A 16,504-nucleotide genomic window follows, 5' to 3' on the forward strand; every position below is an offset into this window, starting at 1 on the left:
TCTGATTCTTTTTCTATATATCGTGTATGATTTATTCATAGGTTTAGAGAGATATGTTTTCATTTTCGACGCAGTAAGCCCGGTTTGGGCCGAAAAGCACAAAGAGACGTTTGTAAGAACTACTTTGGGGAATGGTTAAAGTGTTGTTTTTGGCTATTCATCATTGTGTGTTCTGAAGGGTTTTCTGAAGTTTTCACACACTCCTCGGAAGAAAAGGAGCTTTGTTTTGAACACAGCCATATTAAACTGAAGCTTTTTTACAGGGAATGAAACTTTTATGGCTTGCACTTTATGGCTTTGCGAGGTAAACTCCATAAGCATGTAGTCTGGCCCCCTAAGGAGAGCTACAAGAAATAGAGTTGTTCAATGTAAAACATGCACATTCCAACAAAGTTTTGTGTTTCCAGTGATAAAAGTTAATTTATCACTGGCCTATTGTATTATGATGTGTTGTGCGCATACAGGTGTGTGTGTGTGTGTGTGTGTGTGTGTGTGTGTGTGTGTGTGTGTGTGTGTGTGTGTGCGCTTGCGTGTGTATATGAGCAATGGCTCTACTATAGCACAGATGATTGCCTTTACAGAACCGCGTTGCTTCCGAACGCAGCTAAAAATAACCCTGCACCAGAACCAGCCCCTCCGCGCCACCTCGTCTCCTCCTCTTCTCCTCCCCTCCTTCTGACTCTCACTTTCCAACATCACTCTTTCTTTTTCATTATTGCGCTTTCCTTATTCTCATGACTGTGCTTTTCCCACCACTTATTCCTTCCTTAATTTTGTTAAGTATCTATTTATATCTTTGTCTCTCGCTCTCTCTCTCTCTCTCTCTCTCTCTCTCTCTCTCTCGCTCTCGCTCTCGCTCTCGCTCACTCTCTCTCACTCTCTAACACGTAATTGTTCTCTCTCCCCTTCTTTCTTTTTCTCTCTCCCCCCTCCCCTCTCTCTCTCACAACTAATTGTTCTCTCTCCTTATTTCTCTCTCTCTCTCTCTCTCTCTCTCTCTCTCTCTCTCTCTCTCTCTCACTCTCTCTCTCTCTCTCTCTCTCTCTCTCTCTCTCTCTCTCTCTCTCTCTCTCTCTCTCTCTCTCTCTAAGTCAGTAGCTCAGCTCTCACCCCCTGTCACACTTTCTTTCCGTCTTCTACCTTTAAAGGGCCAGTGAACCTACTGTTTCAGCTGGATTTCCAATACTATGAGATTCAACACAATGTGTGTACTTGGGGAGCATGCCCTAAACCGGATTTTACACCCTTTTTCCGACATTGGAGAATTATTTCAGTCACAGTGTTAAAAATGGCGTAGATTACTACGTTGGCGATCATGTAAGACATAAAAGTTTAAAACAAAAAAACGGTTTTGGGTTCACTGGCTCTTTAAATATAATTGCGTAGGGGGTTTAAATATAGAGCCAGATTTTTTCTTGTCCACATGTTTTTTGAGTCTGTCACCATCCTCTAAAAATCCAGCGCTTAGTAATTACTTAATATTGAGGCTGACAGACAGGGCTGACGTTTGCCCGTGCAGACAGAAAGGCAGACAGGTATGCACTGAGGCAGGCCCACAGAACCCTGATAAACATGCAGGCAGTCAGAGCTAGTTGCTATTTCGAGAGTAGATGTTCTCTTCATAATAATTATATTTTCCCTTCCTGGTGACGCTCCAGCCCATTGGGCCCTCCAGCACTTCCTGTTTCGCGAGCACAGACTGGCACTAGTGTGTGTTTGCATGTGTGTGCATGTGTGTGTCTGTGTGTGTCTGCCTGCTACCTGTGCATTTTAATCCTCTATAGCAAATTATATTATGAGCGTTATCGAAAAGTCAGGTATTAGAAGAGAGGTTGTGTTGTCCTGGGACCTTAACCGTGGCTGGGTGTCACCCCCCCCCCCCCCCGTCATGCCCCCCCACACTCATCACATTGGAGCCTGGGACACGGACTCTTGGTCTGTCCATGTGCACGTAGTAAATTGACTTTGCTCCTCAGTTACTCTACATCTGGCATACTCTCTAAAGGACATCTAGTCATTCAGCAGCTGCTTTTATCCAAAGCGACTGACAAGTGAGGCTGAGAACAAGCATGCACAGATTCAAGTGCCTCACGACCAAGCTTCTGAAATACAAAACTGGTCAGCTCTGCAACTGGAGTGCAGAGTAGCCATCATGGTCGTCATCATAGCCATGTCTGCTTGGTGGTCGGCTTTGAACATGTACCAGGAGCTCCTTTAACACGAGCCACAGTACTTGAGGAGTACCAGACAGAGTCAGCACCACCCCATTGACCACTCCACAAACTATACAGAGGTGTCGAAGCTGTGACTGGAGTTGATCTGTGTGTGTGTGTGTGTGTGTGTGTGTGTGTGTGTGTGTGTGTGTGTGTGTGTGTGTGTGTGTGTGTGTGTGTGTGTGTGTGTGCGTGTGTGTGTGTGTGTGTGTGTGTGTGTGTGTGTGTGAGTTTATGCCTGCCTGCCTGCCTGCCTGCCTGCGTGCGTGCTTCCGTGCGTGGGTGTGTGTGTGTCCGCTGACTTTCTACCATATCCACATGCACAAGCACACTGTACCCAACCCACACACATAAACACCTTATTTCATTAACAGCTTCCTCTTCCGCTGCACTAACAAGACCTCCTGTTGGTTCTGGCTGCTGATTTACACTGACACACAAACACACACACAAACACACAAAGACAAGAGCATCATGAAGTCTGTTCTCCAAACAGCCATGTCTTGGGGGCTGTTCACAGTGTGTGGTTCTTCTTTAGTTCAGTGTGTGGTTCTTGTTTACTACAGTGTGTGGTTCTTGTTTACTTAAGTGTGTATTTGTTTACCAGTGCGTGTAGTTGTAATTTACTATTGCGTGCATTTAATGTTCAAAGTGTGTAGAGGATGTTTACTACAATGTGCTGTTCTTTTCTACCTTGTGTAGTGGATGTGTGCTAGTGTGCCGTTGTGGTTTACTACCGTGTGGTTTTGTTGTTGTTTAGTACAGTGTTCCGGATAGAGCTTACTCAGTTAGCCATTCTCCTCCACTGTGTTAGACCAATGACCTCCTCTCTCTTTTCTGTCTCTCTCTCTCTCTCTCTCTCTCTCTCTCTCTCTCTCTCTCTCTCTCTCTCTCTCTCTCTCTCTCTCTCTCTCTCTCTCTTTCTCTGTTTCTTCCCCCCTGACCGGTTCTCTCCCTCCATACCTCACTCCTTGTCCCCTGAATCCCTCTTTCTCTCTCTCTCTTGTGCTCCTGCACTAATTTGCCCTTCCCTGCTTCCCTCGTTCCGGCCGGGGGTTTTGATGGATGGAGGGGGGAGGGGGGGTGGGGGGTTGGAGGGAGGGATGGAGCTGAAGGAGGAGGAGGCGGGCAGCAGTAATGGGCAGAGCTAAGTGAATAGCCCTGTTAAGACTATGGCAATGTGTCTGGCAGCAGTGCACCGGTAAATTCAATTACGCAAAGCCCTGCATGCAGCCCGACCCCTCCCGACCCCCCTTAAATGCTCCACCATCCCTACCAACAACCCCCCCCCCCTTTCATCCGACCCCAGGAAACCCTGTACCTCTCATGGGCCACCAGAGCTCCTAAGCACGGTGTGATTAACATGCAATAGGAGGAGGAAGAGGAACCCTGATATGAATATGCAAATGTTTTCCAGAAGGGGTCCGAACGCAGAGTATCGCCGCCCAGTCTAACAGGAGCGCCTGTAGAAAAGTCTTTAGTCCAAAAATGAAGTTGTTTTCGGTTCCTTCTTCAGCCTGGTTCGAAAAGAAAAAAGAGTGCAACTTATTGTCGGAAACGAGTTCAACTTGAATACATGTATATACTGTATATATATAGACCTTTATATTGAAATCAGTTCTGCTTGCATGCAGAGAGATGGGCGGCTGGGGAGTGGAGACTCTCCCCTGGTCCCCGAGTCCACCACCATCACCCCCCCTCCAAATCCCTCCTGAATGGGATTCATGCACGCTGCTTCTTAAATTTGTATCAGGATAAAGTACTGCGCCCTTCTCCGTCCCCATGATGGATGACGCCCACCAAAGCAAGAGCTTAGTGATTTTGTTTTACAAACTTTTAGTCTGTGTGCCCGCGACAGTGTGAGCCCGGAATAGAGGGCTCGGTGGCTTTGCGACCTTCCTTTTTTCCCTGCGTGACCATGCTGAAATATATACATTTATGCTGGACCTTAACCTTTTCAAAAAGCGGTTTATAGAGGACTTTTGGGAAGGTGGCCGCGCTGAATCCAATAGTCCGAGGAAATCCTCCGGCGGGATCGCTGTGTGCGTGATGGAGACTTCCTCGCGGGTGCTTTACACATTCTGTGTTGTGGTAACTCTGTCTGAAGACACTAGAGCTGTCACACGAGATGGATCGCTCTCCCACAGTGACAGGCCCCCTCCCACTCACCTACCCCTTCGAGGCGCAACCCCCCCCCCCCCCCCCCCCCCCCCCCCCCGACTCCCTATCTTTCTTCCTGGTAATCTGACACCCCCTGGGGCCTTCTGACTGATTCTGTGGACCTGGGCTGGTCCTCTCTGCGCCCCGTATAGCCCACGGAACAAACCACAGGGCAGTGTATGGCTTTCTGTCATGTAATTACTATAGACTTTCCCCATATAATATATACCTTATGGATGTTGTTTTGCATGTTAATTATTACGTATCTTTATTTTTAACGATGTTTACAAACATAAATTATAGCATATTTATCCTGCTGTAAACTACAAGGTTTTGTTCCAACATAGCCTTTTGACCCCTCTGTTTGACTGTTAAACAAGTAATAAAACACACATTGTTAATTGGTATCGCTGTGCTTCAGTGGTTCGAGGGTGAGCAGTAGGGCCTATAGAAGAGCGCCTAGGCAAACAGAAACTCCTCATTATGCTATTCCTCAAACACTAGAGGCTGGATAGCTTTTTAGCTCTGCCTCAAGCCGGCCTAAACATGACATCGATCCCCATTGCTAGTGAGCTCCTAATTGTCCTTCTGCTGGAGCCATCCTAGGCCGCTAGTTATCAAGCTAATGTAACGCCCTAGTCCCAGCTGAGCTTCTCTTCCCCCTAGCCACGTGGTAGCAGCTAGCTTGTTGAGTGTGTGGTGACGGCAGCTTGTCAGGCTTAATGGACTGATGCTAATAGCATCGTGGTTGCGGGGGGGGGGTTGTTATCAACAGTTCAGTATTGCTTGCGTTGGCCTCAGCCCGCTGCCATCGTCCATTCTGCCATCAGCCTCTAGCCAGGATGCCTCCTTGTCCGAATCATGCTGCATCTGTAGCTGTTTTCGTTATTTTTGTATTCCTCTCTCCCTATTATACCGTCTGCCCCTCTCCTCTCTCTCTCTCTCGCTCTCTCTCTCTCGTTCTATTTCTGAGCTCCTTCAGTCCCATCGCTCACTGTCCATGCGCATATGTTCAAGTGTGAGAGCTAGCAATCAAACACACTCAAGCACACACAGGAGCACACATGCACATTGCACAACAACACAAACACACACGCGTGCGCGCACACACAAACACCCACACACACACACAGCGGCGAGGAGGCAGTTAACTCCACGCCACATTAGCACATAGACTACATGAGTAATGGCCTCTCGCCTGCTCTCCGCCAGAAGAGAGCAGGCAGCTTCAGAAGCCACAGGAAGTGAAGCCCTGTGGTTATTTTTATTGAGCAGAGGGTGGTTGTCGCCGACATCCACTCCCGCACGATGCGAGAGTCGAGACGTTTTACTAGCTGAACCGGACACCTATCTAGGCCATGAAATCTGCACCAAATGAATCGCTGCCTCATCAGCAAACTGTCCCCTCCTCCCAGTTTCCCTTTCCTTCTAATTCCTCGAGGATGGAAGGTACTACTGGAGTCTCCAGACAACACCATTCAACGCCAAGAGGGGAGTAGATCTATTTTTAGCTCAGGGACAGGAGCCACGTTTTTTTGTGTGCATAATTTCTAGCAGAGGAAACACTGAGCTGTCTGGAAAAGGCACTTTAGGAAAACTGAGCTGGATATTTATGACAGTTTCTCCTTCGCCCAGTCGCTGCTGTTTAGCTATCGGTCTTTATGTGTTTATGTCTGGGAGTGTGTGTGCCAGTCTGCATGTTGTTACATGTTTACACTGTATAAATGATGTGTATTGCTATGGATGTACGCACTACTGTGTTTATGTGGTGTGTATGTGTGTTTGTGTTTATGCCTCATGCATGTTAGATGAATGAGGAGTGTATCAGACAGTTTTTCCATTAGTCTGCCCTCACTTTTTCGTTTAATTGCAAAATCTTGTCTTGTGGAACTTTACTTTACTAATAAGGAGACATCCTCCAGAATGTGAACTTATTAAAGTTCTTTGAAAAAAACTGTTAGAAGAGAGAATAAATTGAAAACGTCGTAAATACTGTCTGTTTGAAAGGATTTGAGCTCTCAGAAAGCAACCTGTCTGCGGATTAAGTATGTGTACGTGTATGAGAGCGTGTGTGTATGTTTGTACCTGGGTCTGTCTGTGTGTGTGTGTGTGTGTGTGTGTGTGTGTGTGTGTGTGTGTGTGTGTGTGTGTGTGTGTGTGTGTGTGTGTGTGTGTGTGTGTGTGTGTGTGTGTGTGTGTGTGTGTGTGCGCGTGCATGCGTGCGTAAGTCTGATCACAGAAACACTGTGATTATGCGTTACGGTTTCCCGACTGCTGTCATCCTCCCTCTTCCTCCATTCCCTCTCCTCCTCCTCCCCCTTTCGCCAGCCATGTCTCTCTCTTCAGGCTCTCCTCCTCTAACCAGTTCCTGTGTCCTCTCTGCCATTAGTCTGTCATTGCTCTCCTCCCTCCTGCGATTGATCTCCTGTTATCCTACACCCCGACGTCGCTCTTCGGGTCTGCTCTCATCCTTTATCCCGCTCTCCCACAGGAGCTCTCCCTCCCACACTGATTACTAATTCTCTCTCATTCTCTCTGTGTATTTGTATCTTCCCCTCTATTTTCTATCTCTGTTATATACCTCTCTCTGTGCCTTTCTCTTTTTCTCCATCTATACTCTCTCACTTTATTGCACACCCGTGCCTCTCTCTCTCTCTCTCTCTCTCTCTCTCTCTCTCTCTCTCTCTCTCTCTCTCTCTCTCTCTCTCTCTCTCTCTCTCTCTCTCTCTCTCTCTCTGTATCACTCTCTCATCTCATTTTATGCATTCACGTCAACATTTGACTCACATCAAATGATTAGTACCTCATAATAATACTTTGTATAACCTTTATATGCACAGAGAAACGGCATGAAAGCCTTTATATTCTGTGACCTAATATATACATCTTTTCACAGCGCTGAACAAGAAGTAGAATCGTCATTAGCAGTTAAATCCACTCTACAATGCATCAGCGAAGTTACGCAACAGATAAAAGAAAGGTTGATAATTAGCCCTTTTCTTCTCTTAGGGGTGGTGAGATTGAAGAGTCAGTATAATACATTTACATTTAGTCATTTACTCGATGTTTTTATCCAAAGCGGGAATTCAGACATAGGTTTTCCGTAAAAGGAGCTGTTAGGGGTTGATTATCTTTCTCACAGGTCAGGTTTGGGGGATCGGGGTTCAAACCCAGAAGCTGTCGGCTTGGAGTCAAACCTAGCTATCGCTCACAAAACGATTCATGACGCTTTGATCTCAACCTCTCTCTCTCTCTCTCCCTCTCTCTCGCTCTCTCTCTCTCTCCCCTGACCACCCAGGAACTCTGTGGAACCTGTCCTCCTATGAGCCCCTGAAGATGGTGATCATCAACCACGGCCTCCAGACCATGACCAACGAGGTCATCATCCCCCACTCGGGCTGGGAGCACGAGCCCAACGAGGACTCTAAGCCCCGGGACGCCGAGTGGACCACCGTCTTCAAGAACACCTCCGGGTGCCTAAGGTAGCCCACCCTGTTCCAACTAGGACACTAGCCCGTCGCTTCAAATGACCCGGATGTATCTAGTCCATGCTGACCAGTAATGATTTTAATAAGGGTCTCGATAAACTGTTTTGCGCATTAAAGGAGGAGAGGGATGAAATGAATGAGACGTCACCGCTAGATGGCGCTAAATCCTACACACTGCGTCTTTAAGCCATCACTGTTCACTATTGCATCGCTTTCATCTCTAGCTATTTGCAGTGATTTCTTGGCCACATTAATCCCATTAAGTAACCCACTGTTGACATTGCGGTTCAAACCCAGAAACTTAAGCTGGGAATCAAACACCCTAACCTCCCTAACCAGTTACACGCAAAAGAATCGGGGAAAGGCATTAGCCATGACGGGACGGAAAAAAAGCCCGCTGCTTTGTTCTGACGTCCGCCGGAGAGAGGACTGCGGAGAATTTTAAATTGGCTCGCATTCTCTGGGACCAGTAACCCGACGTGTTGTTTAACCGCGGCTCCAGTCAGCTCGACTCGCTGTTTAAGCCTGACAGCCACATCCATTCGGTTGACCTCCGGTGAACCGCGTGTGTAGAAAAAAGAGAGAGGTGTTGTTTAATCCCTGGGGATGGTAGACAGCTATAATAACCTGAGTGTTGGCTTAAACACACATACATGAACGCATGCATGCACACACACACACACACACACACACACACACACACACACACACACACACACACACACACACACACACACACACACACACACACACACACACGCGCAGGCACACATGCAGGCACACATGCAGGCACATACATGCAGGCACATAGACACACACACATACACACACACACAGGCCATAAACCAATCCATACACACAGCAGAGACACACTCAACACAAGAATAGCACATACACACTCGCAAAAAGTAGACACAGAGGAGCTACTAGTTGTCAGAGTAATGGTGGAGTAAACAAAGAGCAGCCTCTATTGTCTAGCCTGAGCCAGTAAGCTGGCAGCAGACCACTGCACCGAAACACACTCGTTCTACCCAAGCCTTCTGTACTGTGGGTGACAGTGGGTTGTTTTTGTGTTTGAAATGATTCTCATCTGATTTCATTTCTATACTCGGAGAGTTTCCTGTGCGAGGGTGTGAATTATAATAATTACTGTGTGGTGGCTATCACATAATGAGCATTGATATAAAAATATATTTTGATGGATTCATTTTGATGGTTTAGTCTCTTCAGCCTCTTCAGGAGCTGTCTCTCCTCCCCTTCCCCGCCTTGTCTCTTCCTCTCTCTCTCCCCCCTCTCTCTGTCTCTCTCTCTCTCTGTCTCTCTCTCTGTCTCTCTCTCTCTCTCTCTCTCTCTCTCTCTCTCTCTCTCTCTCTCTCTCTCTCTCTCTCTCTCTCTCTCTCTCTCTCTCTGTCTCTCTCTCTCTCTCTCTCTCTCTCTCTCTCTCTCTCTCTCTCTCTCTCTCCCCCTCCCTCTCTCCCTCTCCCTCTCTCCCCCTCCCTCTCTCCCTCTCTCCCTCTCTTGCACTGTGTTCCCTGACTATTAGATCCCAATGTGACAGTAACCTTAGATAGTCATAGTTTGATTCACTTGTCTCGCATTGACTTCAATTTGACCCCCACCGGCTCCCATTACGGGAATTACATCCTGCCCCCGTGTTGCCTTCACACTGTCTAATGGAGGACTTAGCAAGGACAGTACACGGCTAGGTGGTTGCACGAGATCTAGTGTGTGTGTGCTGACGCGTGTGGGACATGACTGTGTGTGCGTGCGTGCGTGTGTGTGTGTGTGAGTTTTTGTTTTTGTTTTCCATCTCGGCAGCGTAGACAGCAACACCATGGCGGCTAATGCCTCGTATCAAAGCTCTTCATCTGCCTGCCGGTCTCCTGGCCTCTCCCTCAACGCTGCCTGTAATGCCAGAAGTGTGTCTCCATGGTTACTGAAACCGGCTCCTTTGCGGTTGCCTAGGGAGCGAGACGGAGAGAGAGAGAGCGAGAGGGGCAAAAGCATCCGACGCAGGGCGTAGAAGTGCTGATTCGAGAGAGATTGTGTTTGCTCTTGGCCCGAGAGGCCGTCTCAGACCTCAATAAAGCCTTGGCCCAGCTCATTACTAAAGGCACTTATGGTCATCTTGTTTATCCGTTGCCAGGAGCTGTCGGCCCATAGGAGCCCTGAGTGCTTTCTTCCACGTCTGCGAGTGTGTTTGATCACCGGTGTGTGTATGTCTTGTCTATCTACATGGTTGGACACATCCATGGCATTCGAGGACACCTGGACACACATCACCCACTTGCTTGTTTGCTTGTCTTTCCTTGTGTCCGACCGACAGTGTGCCTATGTGTGTTTGAACTTCCTAAATATACTTCCTGTGTAATGACCACTGCCCCGTTGGCCGTGTTGTGTCATGTGCACAGCCGTTGCAGTGTGTACGGACGAAAAAAAACAATCAAATCAAACAGGGGAAGTTTCACATTTACGTTGTAAGCTTTCTTCGGGAGATCTTGGGTGGCGTGTGTTTGTCTTGTCCCACTGCGTGAAGGGCATAGCTTCAGTGGCGGGCATGCGACACACGGATGGTTCACATATGGCCCTGTAATCAGCGTTGACCCTGACCCTCTCTACGAGGCAGGCGGAGGGTCGCTGCAGAGGTCACCCCCCACCACTCGATCCGTCTCCATCAGCCCCCGCCATCAGTCTCTGTCACTCCCCCCCCCCCCCAACCCCTCCCTGTAGGGACCGGGCGACTCTATTGTCTGCTGCATTGTCTTCCTCCGTGAGTTCATGAACGAGAGAACCAACAATAGCCATGGAACGGGACAAAACCTAAAAGTGGGAGGACATCTGTGGTTAGTATGGCGTCCTATTTATGGACAGTTGTCGGTCTCTGGTACACTCTTTCCCAACCCAAGAATGTTTAGATACCTGACTATGTATTGTATTAATATTTTATTCACCTCAATTTTGCTTGTGTTTGCTTTGATGAAATTCATGGTATTTGAAGGGTTAGTTAGTCGACCTTGAGTCCAGCCGTGGTGTCTTGGAGCCTAACAGAGTAACATTCGATTTGGCATCTGGAGACGGCATCACCATCCTTTACAAAGACCCCCCAACGCACAGACAAACCATCCATGAACCCCTCCCCCTTTCCCCTCCTCCCGTTGCTCGCCTGCTCCTCCCCGTTCTCGCTCACGTGCGCTGGAGAGACCTTCAGAAAGGGAACAGCTGACAATAAAGACTGCGCTGGCAGTCTGTCAGCCCGCTCTCTACAAAACGCACGTCAAATAAATCTAAGGCCGCTGTTCCTCCGGCGACGCTGGCAGCCATTTTACCCGGGCGGCGAAGATGGATGAGGCGGTTTAGGATGGCTGACAGCGAGCGTCCGTGTCCAGATGGCCGCCGCCGTCCCCCTCTCTCTCCTCCGCAAATTAGTTTTAATTAGCGCAAAGCTCCTAACGACTCCCATACCTCTCCTTCAGCCGCCAGCAAAGGATGTCGTAAATAAACACACATACACACGTGCGCACACGCCCCAAACACATGCCAGTTAGGTCAATTAGGTGTCGGAATGGAAAGGGAGTTGCATGTGTGTGTGTGTGTGTGTGTGTGTGTGTGTGTGTGTGTGCGTGTGCGTGTGCGTGTGTGTGTGTGCGGTTGTGGCTTTTGCGAGAGCTCTATTTCAGATCAATGGTAAGAGCTTAGAGGGGTACCACAGCTGTCAGGATTACGGTTCAGACACCAAGGGAGCACGACCCGGCTATTTATAGGACAATAACCCCCGACGATATACCAGATCCATTTTTCTACCACTGCCCCGACGTTAAACATCACACACAGCCGCAGGGGGATGTTAATGTAGTGGTTGCTCTACTTCTAGAGCGCTGTGACTGTCCTTTGCCCGTCATGGGGGTGAGCGTTACATGGAGGTTAGAGCTACAGGGATGTAAGCGCCACAGGGAGGTTGGTGCTACTGGGGGGGTTAGCGCAGACTGTCGTCCGCGAGGCTAGCTGGAAGAGGCTAATGGGATTACGGTGGGGTGGACGTCATCTTGTCTGAGGTCCCTGGTGGAGCTGGCTCCCGAGGCTCTCCCTAATGCCTGTTTCTGAAGCCCTGCTCACCTCACAATCTGCCATTCACACAAGTCAGACAGACAGTGAGACAGACAGAAAGACGGACACAGTCTGCCACTCAGTCAGCCAGATAGATGAGACAGTTAAAAACTCTACGTGTCTTACTGTTACTGAGTGTGCAGGCATTCATCAGAGAGTCAGATCATCAGACCGTGCTAAGAAGTAAGATGCGTTCAGATATCCTGCTGGGCTCTAAGGTATGTGCTCCAGGCTGCAGCCTTTACCGACAGAGAAGGCCTTTTCCACCCTTCTACTTGTGAATGTGGAATGTTTTCATCATTCCATGGATAACTCAGCGGTGGGCTTTCTTTGCTGCAAAGGTTGGGGTTTATGCCCAGGCAGCATACAGTGTATTAGACAAGTAAACCAACTATTGGTGAGCACCAAGGCAGACAAGGAAATCATATAGATTGAGTTTACACTCATTTCTTAATTATTTCCTTCAAATAGTTGTGCTTGTATTCTGGAGCAGGATAGTGTAAAGGTTCTTGGTATATTTGAACCACAATGTCTGCAGTCTACCTTTGGGCATCCTTGAGCAAGATGCCTCCTTAATTACATGTAGAAAATGCTGTAAATTGCTTTGGATTAAAGTGTCTGCTAAATGACAAAATAGGAGACGGGCCAGTTGGTCTGAAACATGCTGGCCCAGAGACACTCAGAGTTGCAGGGTTAGATCGTAAAACGACTTGCATTACTTGATCATTGGCACCCAGTTTGTGCTTTGGCCAAATAACGACCACCGGAGGAACGAATTTGTAATTCCAATATATATCTTTTTATATAGACAGGTTTCTGGGCAATGTCTCAGCAAATAGGTGCACGCAACCAGGGGGCGGAAAGCATAGACAACAGATAGACAAGCGTCAAGATGGCAAGGATTTGTTGTGACATTAACTGTGCTAATCCCAAATGCCAGGGGCTCGAAAAAAAAGTACAAACCATGGTATTCATTCCCTTTAATAAAAATAAGGCAGGTATGGATCGTAAAAAGATTAGTCTTTAAAAGGGCGGATGTGAGTCATAATATTATGATTTGTATGCACATATCTTTTCTTTAGTAGATTCACCAGGCATTTCTTCCGATATGTGTAGGCTATAAGATTTTTTTTTTATTCTGTAATCATTATGGATGCTTCCAATTTATGTGACATCCCTGCCAAATCCTGCCACATACCATCCCCTCCCATTAGGATATTTATCGTGAATTAAAAGATTTAGCGCTCATTTAAATGATTAATCAAATCGTTAAGAAGTTAGTTAAAAAGGTTTGACGATAAATGAAGTAGACTCTTTAAAAGTGACATGCAGGTTCATTAATGCACAACTGAACCACGAAAGCCAAGTTTATAAATCATTAAGTTTTTAGTAACTAAAGCAAGCCGTCTAACCTTTATTAGAATATAAACATTAGCTTTCTTACATTAACATGCAAAAAAGGACAAACAATCACATCACCTCTGGAACAGCTATTCATCATTACATCATCAGGCTTAATAAGACTAAATAGTACAGTAAATAGTACAGTACAATGGCGTTTATACATAGATAACAGTGATGTAGTCGCTATTGTGACCACGTTTTCTCAAAGCCTGATTGTATATGCGTCCGTTGTGCAGGGGTTTGACTTTAGAAAACTAGAGCCAATCAAAATGTGGGACATCGTCTGAATATATGGGATGTGGGACAAGGGATAAAAATGATGTGCAGTCCGGCATAAGGCAGAACACCTGGTCACCCTACTTTCTACTGGGCCCAGGCCATCGCCCACCCCTTATGTTGATCCTGCGTATATAGCCGCCCTCGCACTCCTCAGGGCCTCCGGCTGAGCATAGTCTGCCTTAAATACACTGACAAATGTGTGTGCGTGTGTGTGTGTGTGTGTGTGTGTGTGTGTGTGTGTGTGTGTGTGTGTGTGTGTGTGTGTGTGTGTGTGTGTGTGTGTGTGTGTGTGTGTGTGTGTGTGTGTGTCTCCAGGAACGTGAGTTCGGACGGGGCGGAGGCGCGGCGCAGACTGAGGGAGTGCGAGGGATTGGTCGACGCCCTGCTCCATGCCCTCCAATCAGCTGTCGGCAAGAAGGACATGGACAACAAGGTATCTTTTACTGAACCTTTCACCCTGGCAGAGTTAATGCCAAGGACCAAGTGCTTTTTATGTCGGAATACACAGTTAATAGAGAGCAGTCCGATTTGTAACAATAGTGGTGGGTAATGATGTGTCATCAAGCAGTGTTAGGGGCTTCTAAATTGTTTTAGTTATTTATTTTTCATTTCCATTTGCCTGGAATGAGTTTGTGATGAAACTCCTATTTCCCCGTGAGTGTTCCCTAATGGAAAACGCTCAGCTCAATTGTTTTTCTCAACATATAGCCCATGATATCGCTCTTACCTGGTCTGTGAGTGGTCGATGCCCCAGCCATCTCCCCAGCTCCAACTATAAAGTAGTATGCAATCGGTTCTTTATATTTGGATTCAGTTAGGTCGATTCCTCAGAATTATTTTGGGTGTATGTTACAAATTATTCCGACGATGCCATACATGTGGCCATACATCTCTCACCATACAGTATATCTACAAAAGGTAAAACGTCAGAATACCTTCCTGCAGTGTTCATCCGTCAGGTCAAACCCCCTTCGTCACCGAGCCAGCATCGGCCCGGTGTATGAAATCCCAGTCCTGAATCCAGCCTGTCTTCTGCCGGCCCCCCTCCCACGCCCTCTGTCCCCTCCAGTCGGTGGAGAACTGCGTGTGCATCATGAGGAACCTGTCCTACCACGTCCACAAGGAGGTCCCCGGGGCCGAGCGCTTCCTGGACCCCTCGGCCCCCCAGGCCCCGGGGTCGGCCGCGACGCAGCGCAAGAAGAAGGACGACGCAGGCTGCTTCGGGGGCAAGAAGGCCAAAGGTGAGGAGAGGAACACGGGGGAGGACCCCCAGATATATATATTGATATTTAAATATGTTTATTTATTTATTTTTATCACAAGTACACTATCCTGCCTCCCATATATATATATATATAATATATATATATATATATATATGTATATAGGCCTATGAAAAAGTATACTTTAAAAGAGAGATATCTCTCTCAAGCTAGTACATCAAAGGCTACTTAAAACTGCCTGACTCCTGATAAGGGGTGAATAACATTTCAACTAGCTCATAATTGTCAGTTCAATAATGTGAACAATAGAATCACTCCCTAAAATTGCTGGCCAGCCCCGTTCCTCTTTTTATTATCAATAATTGTACTTACGACGCTCCCAAAACCCCTCCCTCTCATGGCACTCAACCTTAAATCAACCCCCCCAGCAAACTTAAAACTAGCCTAGTCTAGGCACCAAAAAACACCCCAAGACTCAGAGACTGTGTGCGTGTGCGTCTGCCTGTGTTTGTGTGTGCTTGCCCGTGCGCGCATGTGCGTGTACAACATTATTATCTGCGTTCCGCGAGGCCATTAGCTAAACGACCCGCCCTGTTATCATCCTTCTGCGTGACAATAATAGCAGCGATTTATCAGTCAGCCAATGAGCCGTGACAAACAAGCCTGTGACCCCTGACCCTTTGCAGAACCAGCGGGGAAGTCCGTAGGTCTGGGAGGCGGTCAAGGCGTAGCAGAGATAGATGTGTGTATCGCATTTATAAGGAAGCAATTAGCCACACGAGCGCTTTTATAGACCATGTTAATGCGATGTTTCTTAGCTAATAGAACCTGAAAATGTGTGCTCAAAAAAAGAGAGCGAGAGACAGATCGAGAGTCAAAAGACGTGGGAAGGGAAGTAATAGTTTCTGCAGTGCTTTTCAGTCATGGCTTACGAGGAATAGGCTATTATAGGTTTTAAGCCAAGGGGCAAAAGCTGTAGGCACAAGCACTTTTTGTTAAATGAATGTGCTCCATTAGAAGTTAGCATAATGCATGCCCACACTCCATTGGCTCGTTTTAGCTGGCGTGAGAATTCTATGTTTTCCTTTTGATGCATTTCTACTTTTCAGTCTTTCTCCTCTCTTCCCTTTGTTTCTTGATACGCAGTATGTCGATTTCTCTTTATTGTTCCTCGTCTTCTTCCCTACACGCCTGACTGCGTTACTCTGCTTTTCCATCTATCTTTAACTATGTTTTCTCACCTTCTGCTCCCGCTGAATTAAATATTTGCTCCTTGGCCCAGTGACGTGTGCGTGAGGTTTCGCTCTTCGGTTTTTATTATCTTGTTAAACAACTTTCACAATGTATAACACGGTTAGCTTTTTAATCCACAGCGCAGACATGCACGTGCCCACGCACCTTCTCACCGTTCTCCTCCTTCCCTCCCTCCCCGTTTCTCTCTTTATGTGCCCTTTCTTTTCTTTTTTGTTGGCCTCGCTGCTGCTTCCTTGGCTAACCGTAGAGGAATGGTTTAATCAAGGTGAGTGTCCTTCTCTCCCTCGCTCTCCTCCCATCTGTCTCTCACTTCATGCAGCTCCTCCCCCCCCCCCCCCCTCCCCCATCCATCCCATCTCTCACCCAGGCTTACTCCTCC

General features: G+C 47.4%; 1 protein-coding gene across 7 annotated transcripts in view; it reads left to right on the forward strand.

Moving 5' to 3' along the window:
- arvcfb (ARVCF delta catenin family member b) overlaps positions 1-16,504 on the forward strand; it is a 124,397-nt gene that overhangs the window by 76,482 nt on the left and 31,411 nt on the right. For 5 of the 7 annotated variants that reach the window (XM_056593354.1, XM_056593355.1, XM_056593352.1 and 2 more), the window contains 4 exons: positions 7,672-7,855; positions 13,964-14,081; positions 14,718-14,889; positions 16,373-16,390. In XM_056593354.1, the coding sequence (XP_056449329.1) occupies positions 7,672-7,855; positions 13,964-14,081; positions 14,718-14,889; positions 16,373-16,390 (492 nt within the window). The remainder of the gene's footprint in view (positions 1-7,671; positions 7,856-13,963; positions 14,082-14,717; positions 14,890-16,372; positions 16,391-16,504) is intronic. The other 2 variants (XM_056593353.1, XM_056593358.1) reach the window with 1 other exon arrangement.

The sequence above is a fragment of the Gadus chalcogrammus genome, chromosome 6 (genome assembly GCF_026213295.1).
Source record: "Gadus chalcogrammus isolate NIFS_2021 chromosome 6, NIFS_Gcha_1.0, whole genome shotgun sequence".
Classification (NCBI taxonomy): Eukaryota; Metazoa; Chordata; class Actinopteri; order Gadiformes; family Gadidae; genus Gadus; species Gadus chalcogrammus.